Here is an 18865-nt window from a genome sequence, read left to right as displayed (position 1 = left end):
TCCAAAATAGAAAAAAAAAACTCAATTAACATGGAATGAGGGTAGTACTACTCTAGATAAGGCTATGTCTAATGAGATTGTCTAACAATTGAAATAAAAATAGGTGATAGAATAAAGTAAGAGTGATTAAATATTTTTTTTTCAAAAAAGGAAATGCATCAACTTAGTTATGACATTTCAAAAGGAAATACAACTCAACTTAGTTGGGATTGAGGGAGTATAATATAATTATTCAATATCGGTGTACAAAGAAAACTAAAATCACTATATAAATCTTATGGGCTCCTCCTATCACCAATTGATTTTAGGATAAAATCCATAGATTTCTATTATGTATCAGTGCGGGTCTTTGACTATTGCTTAAATTTAATTGATCCAACAGTATTATTTGGGCTGTAACCAAAAATATCATTGATCCAATAGTATATCTGGACTTAAAAATTTGGACTAGTAGTCTAACCACTCAGTAAAAAAAGTCTAACCCCTCCAAGCTTCACCTTAAAGAATTTGAGGGAGGGTGTTGGCAATTGAAACTAAGAGATACAATTATCCCACATTGGTATATAAAAATTACTGAAATCACTATATAAGTCTCATGCATCCCTCCTTTTATCATCAATTGATTTTAGGATGGAATCCATGAATTTTTATTGCTATTTTTCAGGAATAGAGATATAGAGATGGAGAGAAGTGTGAGGTGGAAGAAAATAGGTGAGGTGCCAATGGCACGTCAATTTTTATTTGAAAATTTAAAATTCATAAAAACATCATATCAATAGCCGGAAACTGACATAAATTCTAAGTTCATGATATGCACATTTAAATTTCTAGTAGATAACACCAAATTACGATGATTTTAGCATCTATCATCTGTTTTTATTTATTATTATGAAATATTGGCGCGTTGAATAATGAAATTGGAAATGTATGAAAACAAAAAGTGGAAAACAGATGAGTGAGATCTATGTGATGATTTTAGTATCTATGATATCTATAATGTTATTTCCAATATTTTAGAGTGTCCACAATGATGGACACTCTTTCTCCCACCGCCGGTGGCAAAAAAAGAGTTTTTGGGGGTGTCGTGCAATAGCCAGCCCCGACAGCGCCCCCACCCCCACCCCCAGCCGCGTCAATACTCCCCCGCGCCGTGGCCCTCCGTTTGCAGCTCTCTACTGTGGATATTCTTGATATCTATGATATTTATAATGTTATTTTCATTTTAGAAAACGTTTCATTTTTAATAAGATAATTTAAAAGGAAAAATATTTTATTTTTAGTGGGATATATATATGATTGATAAAATAGACAGAAGTGAGGTGGAAGAGAATGGGCGAGAGGTGGCATGTTATTATTTTAATTTAAAATTCATAACAACATCATTTCAATAACTAGAAAATTAGCAAAAAAATCCTAAATTCATGATATTTAGGATCACATTTAAATTTCTAGAAAATACCATATTTTGATAATAGTTTATGATATTAACAACTGGAGTATTATCTCTTTCTATTACTATGAAATATTCGCACGTTGAAGAATGAAATTGGAAATGTATTGAAAACAAAAGGCAGAATTAATATAGTAGTAGTACAACATTAAATTAGAAAGCTCTTGATTAATGATAACGAAATTACCTAACAAGAAACCCCCAGTGGCCGTCAAATCTGAGCCGTTGGATCTATCAGCCAAATCTAGCAATTTAACGACCTTTCAGCAGCCAATTAAGAACCAGGCGTGAATATGGAAATAATCAGTGTTTTGATGATTTAATTATCATCAAATATCACTCACATAAAGCCTTCACCGCTGCCAACAAACTACATCAACACCTCTCTCTCTCTCTCACACACTTCAAATCTTTCAATTTCAATTCAACTGGTTTTCATCAAATCGTAGCAGTCTGTGCTAACTAACTTATCAGAGTATTGTGTATCGATGTTGAAATTCTGATTCGTCGAAGAAGCAGTTTGTTTTCTGCTATTGATAGTTTGCCCCAAATCAGGGGCTCTACTCTTCTTCTCAGGATCTCTTCAATGCACTTCCCCCCTTAGGTTTTCTGATTGTGTGATTTGATTGCTATTTTGGTCAATCTCTGCGTTGACTTTTTCTGAAGTAGTCGGTTGAGTTTCCTGAGATTAGCTCTAGAGACTGGGGTTTGATTTGATTTGATTTGGTTGAGGGGAATGAATGTTAGTATCGATGTCTGTCAATTGAGATTTTGGTGAGGTTTAGATTTGTTGATGGATATGAGTAATAATGGTGTGAAGATAGAGGTGAACAGTAGCTTGGAGTCTCCAAAGGTAGTTATGATTGAGGAGAGTGATGAGTCTAAAGCACTGTTGCCTTCGAGCAACGGTGGATTGGCGAACAAGTCGGATAAACCTAAGAGGAAAGTTCATTGGATGGATAACAATGGAGATAAGCTTGCAGAAATCTTGGAATTTCAACCTAGGTAACTAGGATCTTTTTTTGATGTTTTATGTTGTTGATGCTGCTGTATTTGATTCTTGTGTTCTTGAGTTTTTCAATATATGCTGATCAATTTATGACTAAGGAATTGCATTAAGTTACTATCACTTAGAATCAGAAAAGCAATGTTGTTTTAGTATGTATAGACTATAGAGATGATGGATGATTTGATGATTTTGTTGGTGGAAATGCCTGATTTTGTGCTCTTTTTTTGTTTCCAATCATATCATTATGCTACAGCACGACACGTTTCAACAGATCATTGGTGAGTATCTGCACCTATGGTGCTCAACATTTTAATCACTGATGGTTTGGCTAAATGTACACGACCTGACGTCCCTGTTATAATAGGCTTCAGCACCATTACTGCATGGTTGCGTTATTTCTTTCACTCGACACTTGTTGCTAGGAAGAATATATACAACACATTTTTGGTGGCGCTTAGTTTGTTTTACAGAGAATTTCAGTAGCTCTTCGGTTTATGATCAACGGTGCTCATCATAATATGCCATTGGTTGTACTGAATAGTTTCACACATTAGTCAAAATATATCTCTCGAGCCTCAAGTGTATGGAAGCCGATGTATTTAAAGTGAAACAGATTTTCTTTACATTAGCAGCAGGTTCTTTATTGATGCTACAAATGGAAACCAGTAGCTCTTCATACTCCTCATTAATGAATGTTCCGTTCTTTTGCCTTGCAGTGACGTGAGCGACTCAGAAGAGGACGAATCAGATTCTTGCATCTGTAGGATAATGTAGACCGGATTGATTAGATCGTCTGCCAGTAACTTTCTGGTGGTGTTGTGAGACATCAGTTTTTTTTCCAGTGGAGAACTGATCTTCCCCTGGATCGCAGACATACAACTAAAACGGAATCTTGCCTTATTCTGTCACAATTTTCTTGAAGTATATGAGTAAACCAAAGGAAGACACCGGGTTCATGGTTTCAGGAATCTCATGAGTATTGGTATATTATCTCAGTTTCCTCATCTGGAAAGCATATTAATATTAGCGTAGTGTGTGCATTGTATTATAAAAACATATGATTGCTTGTCATTATATAGTGAAGTTATAGGATCTTCCATTTGCTTCCTGGTTCCCACCTCTGTACAAATTGACAGTTTTGTGTATCTATCTGATTTCTTGAGCAATATATATTTGGATTTTCGTCATGATCAAGACGGATATTTTCTTCATAGTTCGCTTCCTTTTCATATTAAATTTGATTTTACTGAACAAAGTCTAAATCTTGAGACTGATAAAGAATCAGTTCATATAAACCAACAAATCATTCAACCATTTCTTTTACTGTCACTTTTACACGAATGAAACAGTGCATACCAATTTGAGTTCCTTTAAAAATGGAGTAACGTAAAAAATAGTAACAATGATAATAATTTGACAATGTCAAACTACTATTGAACCTCTCTGCAAATAGTGGCAGACGAGAAAAAATTTCCGGTCAATAAGCAGAAGGAACACCCTTGTAAGGATCACCAAATGCTGCGACATTTCCAGGTCGACTGAACACAATCTGGAAAGAAAAGAACACCAGGTCGTAAAAAGTTTCAATATTCATTGCTAAAATTCTACAAAGATTCAGGAAACAGCAGCAGCTATAAGTTTGTAAACCTGATAGTTTCCTAGTGTACAAGTTTTGAATCCTGCAGCACAATAGTCGAAGTAATACTCCCACGTTCGGATGAACTTGTCGTTGAATCCCAGATCCTTTATTTGACTGCAAACCACAGAATTATCGAAAAAGTCTAGGATTAGGATGGCTTTCTCACTTGAAGCTGATTTTTTTTCTTGATTCTTACCTTTCATTTTTGAGGAAGTTTTCGCGCCAGCATCTGAGTGTCTGGTAGTAATGGACTCCAAAGTCTTCAAGGTGCTCCACACTGCATAAACGTGGCGTGTTAACTTCTTCTCTCGTTAAATTTGGCCTTGTGCATAATGAGGTATAACCGTAGACTGTAGTTTTGATTACCAGAATCTCGAGGCAGCAGCCATGGCTGATGTTACTCGGCTTAGTGAAGGCAGGCAACCTCCTGGGAATATATACTCTTTGATGAAGTCTGAACTATGCCTATATTCATCGTACCTCTCATCTGGTATAGATATGAACTGACAAACACAGCATTGCACATACTTCAACAAATAGAATCATAGCACTAGTAGTGATGTAAGCGCGTGGTTTCTCCCAGATAGCACCGGACTGACCTGAAGAACGAGAAGGCCATCTATTGCTAACACGGATTCACAGCACCTGAAAAACTCTTCCATGAACTCATGACCTACAGCTTCTAACATCTCACTGCACTTACCAAAATTCTGACATAAATATCAGTGTTATAAATACTCCCATTTGAAAAAAATGAAGAAAAGAAATTTACCATGATATTATCCTGTCATATTTCACATTGTTTGGCAACTGTCTGTAGTCACATAGAAGGAATTTTATGCGATCCTGATGCAATGTTTAACACAATGTATTGTAATGAAATTTCATATAACTTGAATAATTAAACTGTTTTCAGATAGAGTTATTAAAACCTGCAGGCCGGCTTCCTTTACTTTGAGTTCAGCATATTGCAGCTGCTGTTCGGATAAGGTGATACCGGTGTATTTGCAGCCGGTTCTTTTAACAACTTCAATTGCTAAAGTTCCCCAACCACACCCGATCTCCAAAATGTGATCATCCTTGCTGATCTTTGCCTATAAATATGATCAATTAACATCACCTTTTAAATTTCCATTTTTCTAGATTGAAGCAATTAAAAAAATCACCTTTTCAATTAGAAGAGAAATTTTCCTGAGCTGAGCAATCTTCAGGTCTTCACCTTCAGACTATCAATATAATTAGAAGGGATCAGCAACATTAGGTGTATATTTTCTAAAAAAAAATATAAGAAGAGCTCTTCACCTTGAATATTGCACAGGAATATGTCATTGTTTCGTCCAGAAAGAGCGAGAAGAGTTCGTTGCTCTGGCAAACAACACAGACAAATTTAGGATCCGCGTTAAGTAGACTGTACGAGTACACACAGTTAACTTGAAAGAGAGAAATGGAAATAGTAGGGAACTTACTAAGTCATAATGTCTTGAGATATTACGCCGTGCCTGAGTTACTGTGTTCTGCCTTGACACATGCTGGAAAAAATATTTTGCAGAAGCCACTGCTGATGTGAAAAGCATCGGTGTCCACCATCCTCTACAAGCGTACAAGGTCAAATTCACCGTACAGTTATTGTAAATAATCGCATCATATGAACACAGAAAATCTGTTTCAAGTTATTACCTTCTGTTATTCGGCTGTGCAGTTGAATTATTCAAATCTCTATTCGCGATAAACAACTGCAAAATGGAATTCGGGTTAGCCACTGTTACCAGGAACAGAAGTTCAACATTGAAGATAAATTTGGATTCATTCCCTCACCATGAAAAGGTTGAGCAAACCTTCATTCTTATCAACAAAAGAAAAGTCACCATTAATGTATGCATCAGCTAGGCCTAAATCTGCTTCTTTTGCAACCTAAACAAGGCAACCATAAAAACGATTCATCACTGGACAATTATACTCGGATTTCCGATGTACAAATTGTATTCCAAGACACAAATAAAATATATCACTACCTTCCAATAAAACTGTGGAGTATGCACTCTCAAAGTCACTTTCAAGAAGCTACCTTTCCTGCTGCCTTCGAAGGTGTACATAGTACCTCCGATCTCCAATAATCTGTCGCAGCACGTGTTATAATGTTACACACGAGGGCTGCGGGCACTAAATCTCAAAATTTTCCATTTTCTAAAATATACTAATGGAAAAGACAAGAAGAAAGAGTATTGCATCTGCAACTTACGTTAGGCTGCCTGTAGCTATAAGACGTTCAAGAAACCTAGTAACAAGAAAACGCGCCCCCGTTTCAAGCCAAGTAGGTACCATGTATTTGGGGTTGCTCTTTAGCATACAGTTTTTTCTAAGTAAGCCATTGGCAGCATTTATTCCTGCCTGTTGTAAGACTTAAAATGTTAAGCTTACAATCCATGATCAACTCTTCTAATGAATTCAATTGAAAATGTTGTATTAATACATGAAAAGGATTCTAAATATTGATTGGCCACTTAAAATGTGTTATCTTAGGAAAAATCTGTCACTTTTTCTTAAATCTATGAACATAACTGTGTGCTTTAGTCGTGCACGTACCTTTAGTCCATCCTCGTGAAAGCCATAGCCTGAGAGAACAATACAAAGAAACAACATAAGTATGTAGTGGGAGTAGATGGCGTTGTGCATAAGTGAAAATGGCTTTTCCATGCACCTTGATATGCTCCACAGAACCATATCCTTCTCTTCCCTTGTATGAGATCTAGCTGAGATGAAGCTTTAGACGCAGCAACTGAGGGAATGGGGTGGCCAGTCGACCACTTCAGCAGCGTGTGTTGAGGTGTGGAAGGAGGGTTGAGCGTCACCAGATAAGGTAGCCCCTTCTCCTCAATGTTCTACACAAAATGGAAAAATGCAACTTTTTTAACATCAGCACCGGCAGAAGGGACAACGGAAAACTTCCATGGCAAAGGTTACCTGTAGAATGTTGAGCCAATATGTGACACAAACTTTGTCATTGATGGATCCAAGAAAGTTCCAAGCGCTCCATGCTGCCGGGTTTTTGGGCATTAGACTTATGTCGCGGTGAAGGTAAATGTCACTGCTCATCAAGGTCAGAGAATGAATTTTTGCGGTTTCGAATAACAAGCATGAGAAACAGACGGTGAGGGATAGGTTCGATGGAACACCTATAGGCATACTGAAAAGCACTAAGTATTCTTAGTTCATCGTACGTCGCCTGTTCTCCTAACATCTTCAGAGCATCCGGAGCATGAGCACCAATTATGCACCCATCGTACGCTTCTTCTGAGCCGTCCTCGGTCCTTACAACGCAGCCTGAAACTCTTAATCACATCAACATTGCAGTTCATATAGTAGCATGAAACATGAAGAAAAAATATAATCGAAAGCTACCTAGTACGCACCTTCATCGTTTCCTGAAATCGAACATACTTCAGCATTCGTTCTTAACTCACACCCTCTACTTTCCAGCACTTTCTTCATCTGTTGCAACAAATTCATCTCAGAATCTCAACATAAGATAAACATATTCCATGATAAATGCTTAACTATAATTTTAAAACGAAGAAAAAGAGAGAGATGTCGAAGTACTACCTTATTGACATAAGTTCGTGAACGACACTTCACAGTAAGCCATTGAGGGCGGCCAAAGAGCTGCGCAACACATCATTAGCTCAACGAGTATCGGCTCAAATTGGAAGAAAACACGAATGGTCTAACAAGAAAATACCTGCAGAAGATGGTGGTTACGACAAAATGAAAGTATCGAATATGCAGAGAAGCTCATCACTCCTTCGGAAGAGCATGACCAGATCGAGCCACAGATTGGAATCTAATCAAACATATGAAAACACACATAACCAAACTGCTTCCATCAAATTCATACACAATAATAACATAAATATATTAAAAATCTCTCACAAGATAGGCCTTTTGAAAGAGCTCAGAGTAACCACGTGATTGCACGAAGCTCCCAAGTGTCTGATTCCTATCGACATCTGGATTGTTTTCAAGATCTTCGAGGTAACTGCAATAACGAAGATCAGCAAAAGAATACCAGCAAAGGTGTGAGGTGTGAAGCTTAGTAATTACTCGAGCACATCATTCTTGAACTTGATGATTTCTCTGATCATATTCCAAAAGTAGGGATTCAACACATTCTTCTTCTGTGCAAATAATCCAGACAGAGCACGACTGCCCCATTCGCAGCCTCGGCCATTGTCTAAGCTCACTGAGAAGGACATGTCCGAGAGCTCCATCTCAACTCCAAGATTCTCAAAGAATTCCATCATGTTTGGATAAGTCACCTGACAAATATCTCACCTTGATAAACTGTTGTTGATTTCACTCGTTTCATGAAAATGTTGATCAACTAGAATTCATGGACAATGTGAAATCATAACTCATTATGTTTTAGGCATCAAAGATTTACTACAAAAGCAGTTAGCTTCCACATCGTACACATTTTAAAATTCAAGAACTATAAGAGAGCAATTGAAAACTCTTATTTTTTTTAACAAAAGAGGTTACATATAACATTTATCGAATTCAACTTCAAAATCGTGATGAGATTGCATAATTCAACTTAATTTGGTTGTCATGTTGTCACATAATAACATGGAAATAATACATGTACAAAATTATTCTTGATGAAGTTATTTAAATATAGTTAAAACTAAAAAGTTTCTTGATTCGCATGTTTAAAAGTAAAATTCGTAAAATCGTTTAAGAGTGTTATTTACACTGTTACATACTAATGTCGTAAAATCGCGTAACTTTTTGCTGCACAATTTAACAATTAAATTGAGTGCACAATTTTTACAAGGTTAAATCGTACAGTGTGCATATGCTTAAAGGGTAAATTTCTCATGGATAATTTTTACCCTTTAGGTTTGGCTAGAATAAGGTGTTTGCACTATTTATTATTTCAATAATCAACACCAATATAAATTATTAAATTAAATAATTATAAACCAAATTATTATCCCTTTCGTCTTTGAAAAGTATAAACTATATCCTTATTAGTCGTCCTTCATTGAAAAATATGAACTTTCTATTTTGGAATAGTTAAACAACACATTACCCTTACACATAATTTTATTTACAACTTATACCATTACATTACAATACTAATGATGTGAAGTCCACTCTCAACTTTATAAATTATATATTGAAACTCGTGTCGAACTAAATGTTCATACTTTTCGGAGACTGAAAGGAATACAAATACTCTTATGTCATGCTTAAATCCAATGGTCGAATTTAATAAAAATATCTGTTAAAAACTGTATGGACCACATGAAAATGATAATTTTGAAAAAGAAAAAAAGCCTAAAAGCCCAAAGATTATGGGCCCTATGTAACAGTAAAGTACAAAGCTACAGCCACGCAAACGATAACGACTGCAGTCCATAGTCTACCCCATTGCTTAGCTGGCATTTCCCCCTTATAATTCATGCGATTTTCTTTTTCTTTTGAGAGTCAATTTATTAAATGCAAAGTACTGTTTTTATTAATATTTCAAAAATATAATATCGGCCTTAAATAAAACCATAAACCCATGTACGGAGTATTCAAAAAATAAAAAATAAAACAGTTTGATTAAAACTATTAAAACCATAAAGTCCATATGGACTTTTATACCACATAAATGTGATAGCTACTTTCAGCATAAAAAATTAAAAAAACTAAGGTAGAAGAAGTCACATCATTGTCTCCAATTGTAAATAAACTTTTTCCTAACTTAAGTAAACCAAGGATTATAAGAGTCCTCAATCACTCAACAAATGTAATAGTAGTACTAACTAATCATGCCAACATGATTAAGTTTGTTCTCACTAGTCACTATTATCCAATATCCGATATTGTTTCCTAGGACATTTCCATTATATGTTGCTAGAATAATCACTAACTAAAATACTTCAATAGAAATGATAATTAGTCTATGTATCAATTTACGGATAAAAATTACATAGAAAAAATTGTGAACTTATTTAATCCGGCGTTCTAGTTGGCTTTCGTCCGACACTTTATTACTCAAATACTCCCTCATCCCCCTTTTTATTTTAACAATTCTTATCAAATGTCTCATTTTATTTTTTACATTTTTTATAAATAGATCTAAATTATTTAATACTATAATACAATCAAATTTTAATTATATATATTAAAACTCGTGTCAATAAAGTAATGTCATGTAATAAGAAGATAGATTTTTCGACACAAAATCAAATATTAGTGATATTTTCGCTTTTAAGTAACTTACAAAAGCTTGTCCGAAATGATGGTAAATCCAGAACTACATTTGTTATTTTTTGGAGCAAAAATGCCAAAATCTTATGTTAACATAATTTATTCCAAAACCTTATGTTAACGTAATTTTATAACAAAAAAAAAAAGAATTATCGAGTAGAAAATGACTTACTCGATTGAAAACCATAAATCCGAGGTCAAGAGAAGTTGCATCAACATCAAAGGTCTTGGCATGGCCGCCTAAGTAATCCTCCTTCTCATAGAGCACCACCTCCACGCCGCCCTCCGCCGCCACATACGCCGCAACCAGCCCACTCACTCCGCCTCCTACCACCGCCACTCTCATCTTCAAATCTCAATTTAACTGCATTACACTTCCTCTTTAGAGAGAGAAAGAGACAGAGAGTAGAAGAAGAAGAAGAAGGTAGAAAGAAATAGTTGGAGGGAATTTCGTTATCACAATACCAATTTTTAGATAAGGGAATGCAAAGTGCCCACAATTTTCTGTCTTATTTGTAAATTGCTATTGGCCTATTAAATTTATGCAAATTTTAAATTATCTCGATTAAAAAAATGCGCTTAGCATGTGTATTTTTGTGCATTTCTGCATATACTGCTATATTTACTTACAATGAGTACTCAATATTGGAGTATTTATTGCGATCATGTGGACTTTAGGTACTACATATTAATATGGGCATGTCAGAATGTTCATGTATATATAAAATTGTTGTCACTACGATAAAATGTTCCGGTTGAGACATAGTTTTTGAAGAGTTATGACACTTCAAATGTAAAAAAAAAATTTGTGATATTTAAGGGTCTAAGCTGATTTTGGAGACATATATAAGTGTAGTTATGGAGTAGTATTATATTTTTCATGACATGTAAAAATGTAACTGTCTTTCTATAATCATTTATTGAAAAAAAAATAGTTTCATCAATAATAAAATATAGTAATACAATTTTGTATCTGAGAAAAAGAGAGACATTGTGACACAAATGTGTCAAACAATAATTTGTGATAGCCAAAGATGTAGCGAAATTTAGTTACATGATTAATAGATATCATAAAATTGGTTTCCAATTCTAAAAATAACAACCTTTATTTACTTACTCCTATATTTTTGTGTCACAAAAAAGTATAAATGCATGTGTGATTGTAGCAAAATTTTGTTAAACAATGTCGCAACACGTCTCTCAACTCTGACTGCATAGTGTTACTACTAGATATTTTTATTGCAATAAGCAATCCACGTAAATGAAAAATCAAACATATGATAGACTTTGACTCTAAAGACGATAGTGAAATTTGAACTTTATTGAGTTATTTCCTCTACCACTAACCTATTATCCCTAAAAAAATTAGTCTTAAACAATATTATTGACTGCATACTTACATGTTCTTGCTTGCGCTTGTTGCTAGCTAGTAATAAAATAAATTAGATTAAATTACTAATTGAATTACTAGAAGAAGACATATAATATTTCAATTACAATATAATCAAAAGGAATGGCAACAAAAGAGGCCACGACTTGTTTTCTGGCAGTACCACGAAAACTCTAGATTAAGTTGATTAATTATACGAAATGGGTCTATTAATTGACATATTTGTCGTAATCATATTAACAAAGTTTGAGCATAAATACTTTCGGAATCATGTTATGTAACAAAATACTTTTCTTAATTTTCCTCTAGTAGCTAATTTGTCAACATAAGATTCTTGTTCAAACTTTCGGAATTTTATTTTTTGCGATTTTTGTATTCTTGTGGAGGAGACGTGGAACTATATATCATTCACATTTCACCACAAAAAGTAAAGGTAAGGTAGCTGAGTACAATATAATAAGAAACTAAATCTAAATTATGTACTACTTGGTTTATGTCACAAATTAATTAATGGTATATAAATAATGGAGTAGTCTGCTAATATATTGGGAGTACAATTAGAATAGATTTTATCTGTAACTTCATAAATTTGTATCGCAACAAAAATTAATACGCATCTTAATAATATACTTAATTCAATGTATAAATGTGTTTGAAGCGAATAATAAGTTATAATTATTTAGATGCGTTAATGCGATCATAAAAATAAATCTCTTATTATTTGTATAATAATTTATAAAAGATGTATAAAACCAAATATCGAATGAAATTCAGTAATTCCAAAAATATTTATTAATTGTACTAATAATAGGTATGATAGGCACAACTCTTCCCACATCCGCCTATGTTATATTATTGGCCAATAATTTAGTATTCAGTCAATTTTATACATTTGGATATTTTGTTTGCGGTTGGCTCATTAAAAACGTGGTAGCTTTGCATCCAAGGAGATCTATAACCACTGTGAATTTCTGATTCAATACATTAATTTGAGACAGACCTAAAGCCAAAGTAATTTGGGTATTTTTTAATGTTGGCGTCGCAGCAATATGAGTGTTAAGGGTTTGCGACTACTCATTATGACATTGGGTGCACATCTTAAATAAATGAGTCAAATATTTTTAAGAGCAAATTAAGATCTTAGTTTTTAAATTAAATTTATTTCTATCATAAAATATATTTATATTTTTTAATATTTTAAAGTCCACAAATACTATTCGAATTATTTTATAATATATTATATATTACACTATAAGTCAAGATATAAATATTCTATTTCACGGTGGATTAGAATTTTAAATCGTTCTTAGGAAAATTTACTTAATCCGAGGTTTCTAATTAAAGGACCACTAAATTTCGGAGTTACTAATTTCATAATCCATTAATTCATTACTCGAATATAGAAACTTTTTAAGTGTTTATTCTCTCTATTTTTTAACTTATCATCTATAAATATTTCTTAAAGGACCATTAAATTTAGCAGTTACATTGATCAATATAAATCGAAAAGTCAAAAAAATATAATATCTATTATTTATTGGAATAATTTATAGGGTAGTATTTAGAATCATAATATCTTTATACCATAATGCCCCCGTATCACTTTGTCATATACTTAATTTATACAAAGAAGCACTTTAAAAATAAGGCAAAACATATTCTTAGGTCCTTATACTTTATTCAAAATGTTCATTAGGTCCTCGTACAATTTTTTCGTTTTAATAGGTCCTTATAACTTTCTCATAAATTTCATCACATTCTCGTACAATTTTTTCGTTTTAATAGGTGCTTATACTTTGATTATAAATTTTATTAGGTCCTTATACAATTTTTTATTTTAAGATATTTTTTTACTTTTATATTAGATAATAGTTTATATTTAATTAATTAATTTTAATGAACCTTTTATATTTAACTTATCTTATGATTATAAATATTCAGGAAAACGTATCTTTCAATATAAATATAAATAATCAATTGAAAATTCGGATAGTTATTCAATAAATAAAAACTTCGGTTTTAATCTTCAATCATCACGATTAATCTTTTTATTATTCTCTACAACTTACTGAGATTATTGGATAACAAGATGATATTATCTTCGTAGACTATGCTAAGTTAAATAATGGAATATTAAAAAGTTCATTAAGTTTAATTAAATTTAGATTATTATCCAAGATAAATGAAAAAAAGTCCCTAAAATAAAATATTGTATAAGGACTTAATGAAAGTTATGATAAAAGTATAAGGACCTACTAAAACGAAAAATCGTACGAGGACCTGATAAAAATATTGTGAAAAGTATAAAGACTTATTAAAACGAAAAAATTGTACAAAAACCTAATTAACATTTTGACTTAAGTATAAGGACCTAAGAATGTGTTTTGCCTAAAAATAACTCATTTTGAGCTATCAACATCCTACAAATATCATCCATTAGATTAACACAACGGACAATCCGGAAACATCCACATGAGATTTAGTTATTGTGCTGAACATATACTTATTATTACATTAAAGAGTAGAAAGGAAAACACAAAGACCCGTCTTGCAATTTTGACCCTATATGTACACCAATCAATTCAATCAGTTATATTCGCTCCCATGTATTCTTGATGCATTAACTATTTTATATATGGGAAGTCGTTATCTCTTTCTTTTAAGGTTATACAATTTCTTCAGCACATAAAATCTCTCAATTAAAAATCCAAATTAATTATAATTATCATAAATAAATACATTTAAGACTAACTCCAAGACCTCAAACTCTACAATGTCAAATTCCATAATTTCATTGACAAGCATGCTATGAACAGTGGCGGATCCAGAACTTTTGATTTGGGGGTACGATAAATTTTTACATGAAGTGATACCGTGACATACTTGGATTTTACATGGTTTTAGAGGGTGGTTATGTATGAATTTGATCATATTTTGTCTATTATTGGACGTGTTTATATCTACTTCTCTATTATGTTGGTATGTTGACCATTTTGTTAAGAATGTGTAGAAAAAGGTACAAAATATGTGGATGTGCAGCAGCCTTGGTTTGAGACAATATTTACTGGATATTTTGAAGTCCAATCAGCCCCTAATGCATATCAATCTCTTCGTCTTTCGAAAGAGCTTCGCGTGGGTATCTCGCACGCCTCAATCGGAGTTCGGTAGAAAAAGTTATGGCCGTTATACGAACACTGCGCTGTCCAGAAAATCTCACCCGGCCGGGTGAATTATTACCCTATAATTCCACCCGGCCGGGTGGCGTAATTATGCCTGCGAGATTCCAGAGAGTACCAAAGAAGTCCCACCCGGCCGGGTGAATTTCCAGTGGATTAATTCCACCCGGCCGGGTCCGTCAATCTGACGTTTTTCAAAGCAGAAACGCTATTTTTGAAGAGGGGAATAAGAAGGAAGAATGAGGTCAATTCTAGGCATTCTCCACAAGCGACAAAACACGCTCTCTCTTTGTGAAGAACTCTTGGAAGAAGATTGAAGATTCAAGCTTCAATTCCTCTGCCAATTGCGATTCACATCATGATTTCCACCGTTTTTTCCTTGTTTCTATTTGTTTTCTACCATGAACATGAGTAGTTAAACATCTTTTATGTAGAATTCTTGGTGAAGATGCATTGATTTATAGTTTTAATCCAATTGACTTCGTTTTTATCTTGCTCTTGCAATTGTTTGAATTATTCTTGTGCTTTTTCCTAACAATTGCTTGATCACCAATTGGGAGTGTAGGGTTTCTTAGAATAATCGGGAGATAAAATATTTAACCTTGAAAGAAGAATAATTCACACCTTAATTCAATAAAACTCGGGAGAGTTGAGGTTTTGAGTGGGATCTTTAATCTAATCGAACTATTAGGAGTTAGGTCTTAGAATTAGAAGGGGACTTCAATTATTACACCTAATCTACGAATTTCTCACCTCGGGAGGGGGTTTAATCTATATTTGTGATTGATTCAACAATTCTGGAGACTTTAAATGGTAAATCGGTTTCAATTGGGTTAGGCTATGAGTTGTGCATCGGATCCTTGAATTCTGCATATTTCTCTATCATTTTCTACAACTTGCTTAATTGTTTTCTTGTTTAAGTGTTTATTTTAATCTTTGTTTCTATATGCTTTTAGTAGTTGTTAGTTTAAAACCAAAATTCTCGATCGTCTGGATAGTAGTTGAAATTTGTTCGTGGTACTTAGGTTTACACTAAATTGTCTCTGTGGGATACGATATACTCTTGCTTGCTGTTTGCTACGATAACCCCGTACACTTGCGGGTATTATTTGGGTAAAATAAAGTTGAGTCAAGTTTTTGGCGCCGTTGCCGGGGACAATTTTGTGTCAATATAGCTTAATATCGTGATAATAATAGAGATTACTAATCTAGATTTTATTTGCTTTATTTTTATTTTTAATTTTGAGTTCTCTAATTTTTGTGTTTCCTTGGGCAAGTTGTATGCACACGCGTTCTAAAGGTCCACCTTTAGAGCCAATCGATCTTGAGATCGAAGCATCTAACAGGAAGAGGAACGCACAGAGGAGGTTGAAACAAAGGATTCGGGTATCTTCACCCGGTCATAGGCGTCTACCTTCTCCTGTCCAGAGAACTCCGTCACCTAGTCCATCTCCACGCCCATCTTCAATCCTAATGGCGGACGCGGAGAACAACAACAATGAGGATCCTGTTATTCGTCAACTTTGTGATCAGATGGCCAACATGCAAAGGAAGTTGGATGAGCAGAATGCAAGACCACCAATTCAGCCTGTGCAGAATCTGTATGCATATAGATGGGTTAACAATCCACCAATCAATAATGCTGGGATTGCGGCCAACAGCTTTGAGTTAAAGTCGGGATTGATAAACAGGGCAGAGGCACACGCATTTGGTGGAACAGGTTCAGAAGATGCCAACAAGCACTTGACCAAATTCATACAAATCAGCAACACGGTGAAGGCTAATGGGGTATCCGATGATCAGATTCGCCTCAGATTGTTCCCTTTTTCTTTGAAAGATGACGCTAGGGATTGGTATGATAGCATGGATCCCAACTCGGTCGAGACTTGGGACGCAATGGTTGAGCTCTTCTTGGATAAGTACTACCCACCGAGTGAGGCACTAAAGCGTCAAGCTGAAGTCATCTCTTATGCAATGCTTCCTCAAGAGAATATTAACGAAGCATGGAAGAGATTCAAACACCTGATGAAGAGATGCCCCAATCACGGGTTAAGCCCGGGGCAACAGATCGTAACCTTCCATAGAGGAGCCACTCCGGAGGCAATACGCGAATTGAATATGAGCGTAGGGGGGGTCACTCCTTAGGTTGGGATAAAACGAGGCATTAGAGGTGATTGAGAGGGTGGCCTCCAACGATGATGGGTGGAAAAATGAGAGAAGCAAAACCTACAGGGTGGCGTCCGCATCGGATGTTGACAAGATGGACATGATGGCCAAGCAGCTGGATTTCTTGACTAGTAAGTTCAGCAGTATGGAAACAGAGCCAACCGGGCTCGAAAGTGAAGAGGTGAATTACGTGCACCAAGGCGGCAACAATCGGAATTTCAACAACAACTACCGCCACCATCAAGGCGGTGGTAACTTCAATAGCTTTGGGAATAAGGCACATCCTAATTTGTCTTATGGGAATCCTCACAACGCCTTGCAGCCACCTCCGGGGTTTCAAGTGTCGAACGGACAAATCATTGAGCCGAAGAAGAATGAGCTTGGAGATGTCTTGATGACGTTTATGAAGCAGACAGGGGAAATAATGGCTAATTCTGATAAGAGACTGAAGCAAGTAGAGACAGATGTGCAGAGCCTAGGCATTCACATGAAGAGCATCGATACTCAGATGAGCCAGATTTCACAGGCTGTGGGTATTCAACATCAACCGGACCAGTTTCCCTCACACACCATTGTCAATCCCAAGGACTGCAAAACTATACATCTGAGAGTGGAACAAACTACGAGGGACCTTCAATGCCATCCGAGAATGAGGGTAGAGTAGCAGAAAAGAGAGCTGAAGAGGAAGAATTGGTCGAAGAAGATGAGACAGTGCAAATTTCTACTCCACCTAAGGAGAACATGACTATACCTTCACTCACACCACATACAGCTCATACTCCAGCTGAAGTGAGGATCCCTTATCCTCAACGTGTTCAGAAGAAGAAGACAGATGCTCAGTTCTCGAGGTTCTTAGACATCTTCAGGAAGGTGAACTTAAATATCCCATTGGTGGAGGCACTTCAAGAAATGCCTACATATGCAAAGTTCCTAAAAGATGTGCTCTCCAAGAAGAAGAAGTGGACTGACTATGAGACGGTGAACATATCTGAAAACTGTAGTGCCATAATTCAGAAAAAGCTACCGGCCAAGCTTAAAGATCCTGGGAGTTTCAACATCTCATGCGTCATTGGAAATGACAAACAGACAAGGGCACTTTGTGATCTGGGAGCGAGCATAAATTTGATGCCATTATCGTTTTTCAGAAAGATGAAGATCGACACTCTCAAGCCGACTACAATCACACTGCAGATGGCAGATAGAACCGTCACCTATCCTAAAGGAATTGTTGAGGACGTTCTTGTGAAAGTACACGACTTCATATTTCCCGTCGATTTTGTAGTATTGGATATGGAAGAAGACGTGAATGTACCGCTTATCCTGGGGCGTCCATTCCTTGCAACGGGAAAAACATTGATAGATACAGCGAGGGGAGAGCTCACTCTTCATATGGGCAACAAACGCCACATCTTATCTATCTATAATGCTATGAAGAGTCGTGAGGAAGAGGAAAAGGAGTGCAAAGTTGTGCATGTTGTAGAAGTCCAAAAGGCACAAGAAATTGAGTCCACATTTGGGGATTTTTCTTTGCCGCAATGGATGTTTGGTTCATGTGGTGGATCAATTTCTAAAGAAGAGACTGCATCAAATGCCAAAGTGAAGGAGAAGAAAACAAAAGCTGAAAATTCACCCAAAGTGGAAACCAAAATTTCTGATGGAGCTCTGAAGAATACTTGGTGGAAGAAGAGATTGGCAAGATCATATGCTTCCAAGATTGGCAGAAAATCCAACACCACCATTTATGGCGTGACATGATGCAACTCATGGAGGACGTCGA

At 35.3% G+C, this 18865-nt stretch overlaps 2 protein-coding genes across 2 annotated transcripts; one reads left to right on the top strand and one right to left on the bottom strand.

Annotated features, from left to right (window-relative positions):
* Positions 1 to 3730: 3730 nt before the first annotated feature.
* Positions 3731 to 10824, bottom strand: LOC125202323. Its single transcript, XM_048100702.1, has 24 exons — positions 10529 to 10824; positions 8197 to 8411; positions 8026 to 8131; positions 7835 to 7936; positions 7699 to 7758; positions 7509 to 7587; positions 7272 to 7419; positions 7060 to 7183; positions 6797 to 6977; positions 6682 to 6710; positions 6338 to 6486; positions 6111 to 6213; positions 5914 to 6009; positions 5776 to 5831; positions 5565 to 5688; positions 5401 to 5463; positions 5265 to 5324; positions 5031 to 5192; positions 4871 to 4944; positions 4698 to 4791; positions 4465 to 4601; positions 4295 to 4375; positions 4107 to 4212; positions 3731 to 4008 (listed from the first exon to the last, which is right to left on the bottom strand). Exons 1-24 carry the CDS (start codon positions 10700 to 10702, stop codon positions 3937 to 3939), a joined length of 2595 nt encoding a protein of 864 aa, XP_047956659.1. The 5' UTR covers positions 10703 to 10824; the 3' UTR covers positions 3731 to 3936.
* A 6358-nt stretch (positions 10825 to 17182) lies between these two features.
* Positions 17183 to 18843, top strand: LOC125186329. The gene is made up of 2 exons (XM_048082683.1): positions 17183 to 17621; positions 17675 to 18843. Exons 1-2 carry the CDS (start codon positions 17183 to 17185, stop codon positions 18841 to 18843), a joined length of 1608 nt encoding a protein of 535 aa, XP_047938640.1.
* Positions 18844 to 18865: the final 22 nt, after the last annotated feature.

Source organism: Salvia hispanica, chromosome 1 (genome assembly GCF_023119035.1).
Source record: "Salvia hispanica cultivar TCC Black 2014 chromosome 1, UniMelb_Shisp_WGS_1.0, whole genome shotgun sequence".
In the NCBI taxonomy this organism is placed as follows: Eukaryota; Viridiplantae; Streptophyta; class Magnoliopsida; order Lamiales; family Lamiaceae; genus Salvia; species Salvia hispanica.
This window is presented reverse-complemented; position numbering and strand designations above follow the sequence as displayed.

Bases quoted from the DNA above. Each gene is read 5' to 3' on its own strand.
- LOC125186329 (XM_048082683.1), top strand. From the start codon at position 17,183: ATGGACATGATGGCCAAGCAGCTGGATTTCTTGACTAGTAAGTTCAGC. The intron at 17,622-17,674 runs GTATTCAACATC...GTCAATCCCAAG, and splicing joins CCAGATTTCACAGGCTGTGG to GACTGCAAAACTATACATCT.
- LOC125202323 (XM_048100702.1), bottom strand. From the start codon at position 10,702: ATGAGAGTGGCGGTGGTAGGAGGCGGAGTGAGTGGGCTGGTTGCGGCG. The intron at 6,978-7,059 runs GTAACCTTTGCC...CATTTTGTGTAG, and splicing joins ATTGGCTCAACATTCTACAG to AACATTGAGGAGAAGGGGCT. The intron at 5,325-5,400 runs GTGAAGAGCTCT...TTATATTGATAG, and splicing joins ATTCCTGTGCAATATTCAAG to TCTGAAGGTGAAGACCTGAA.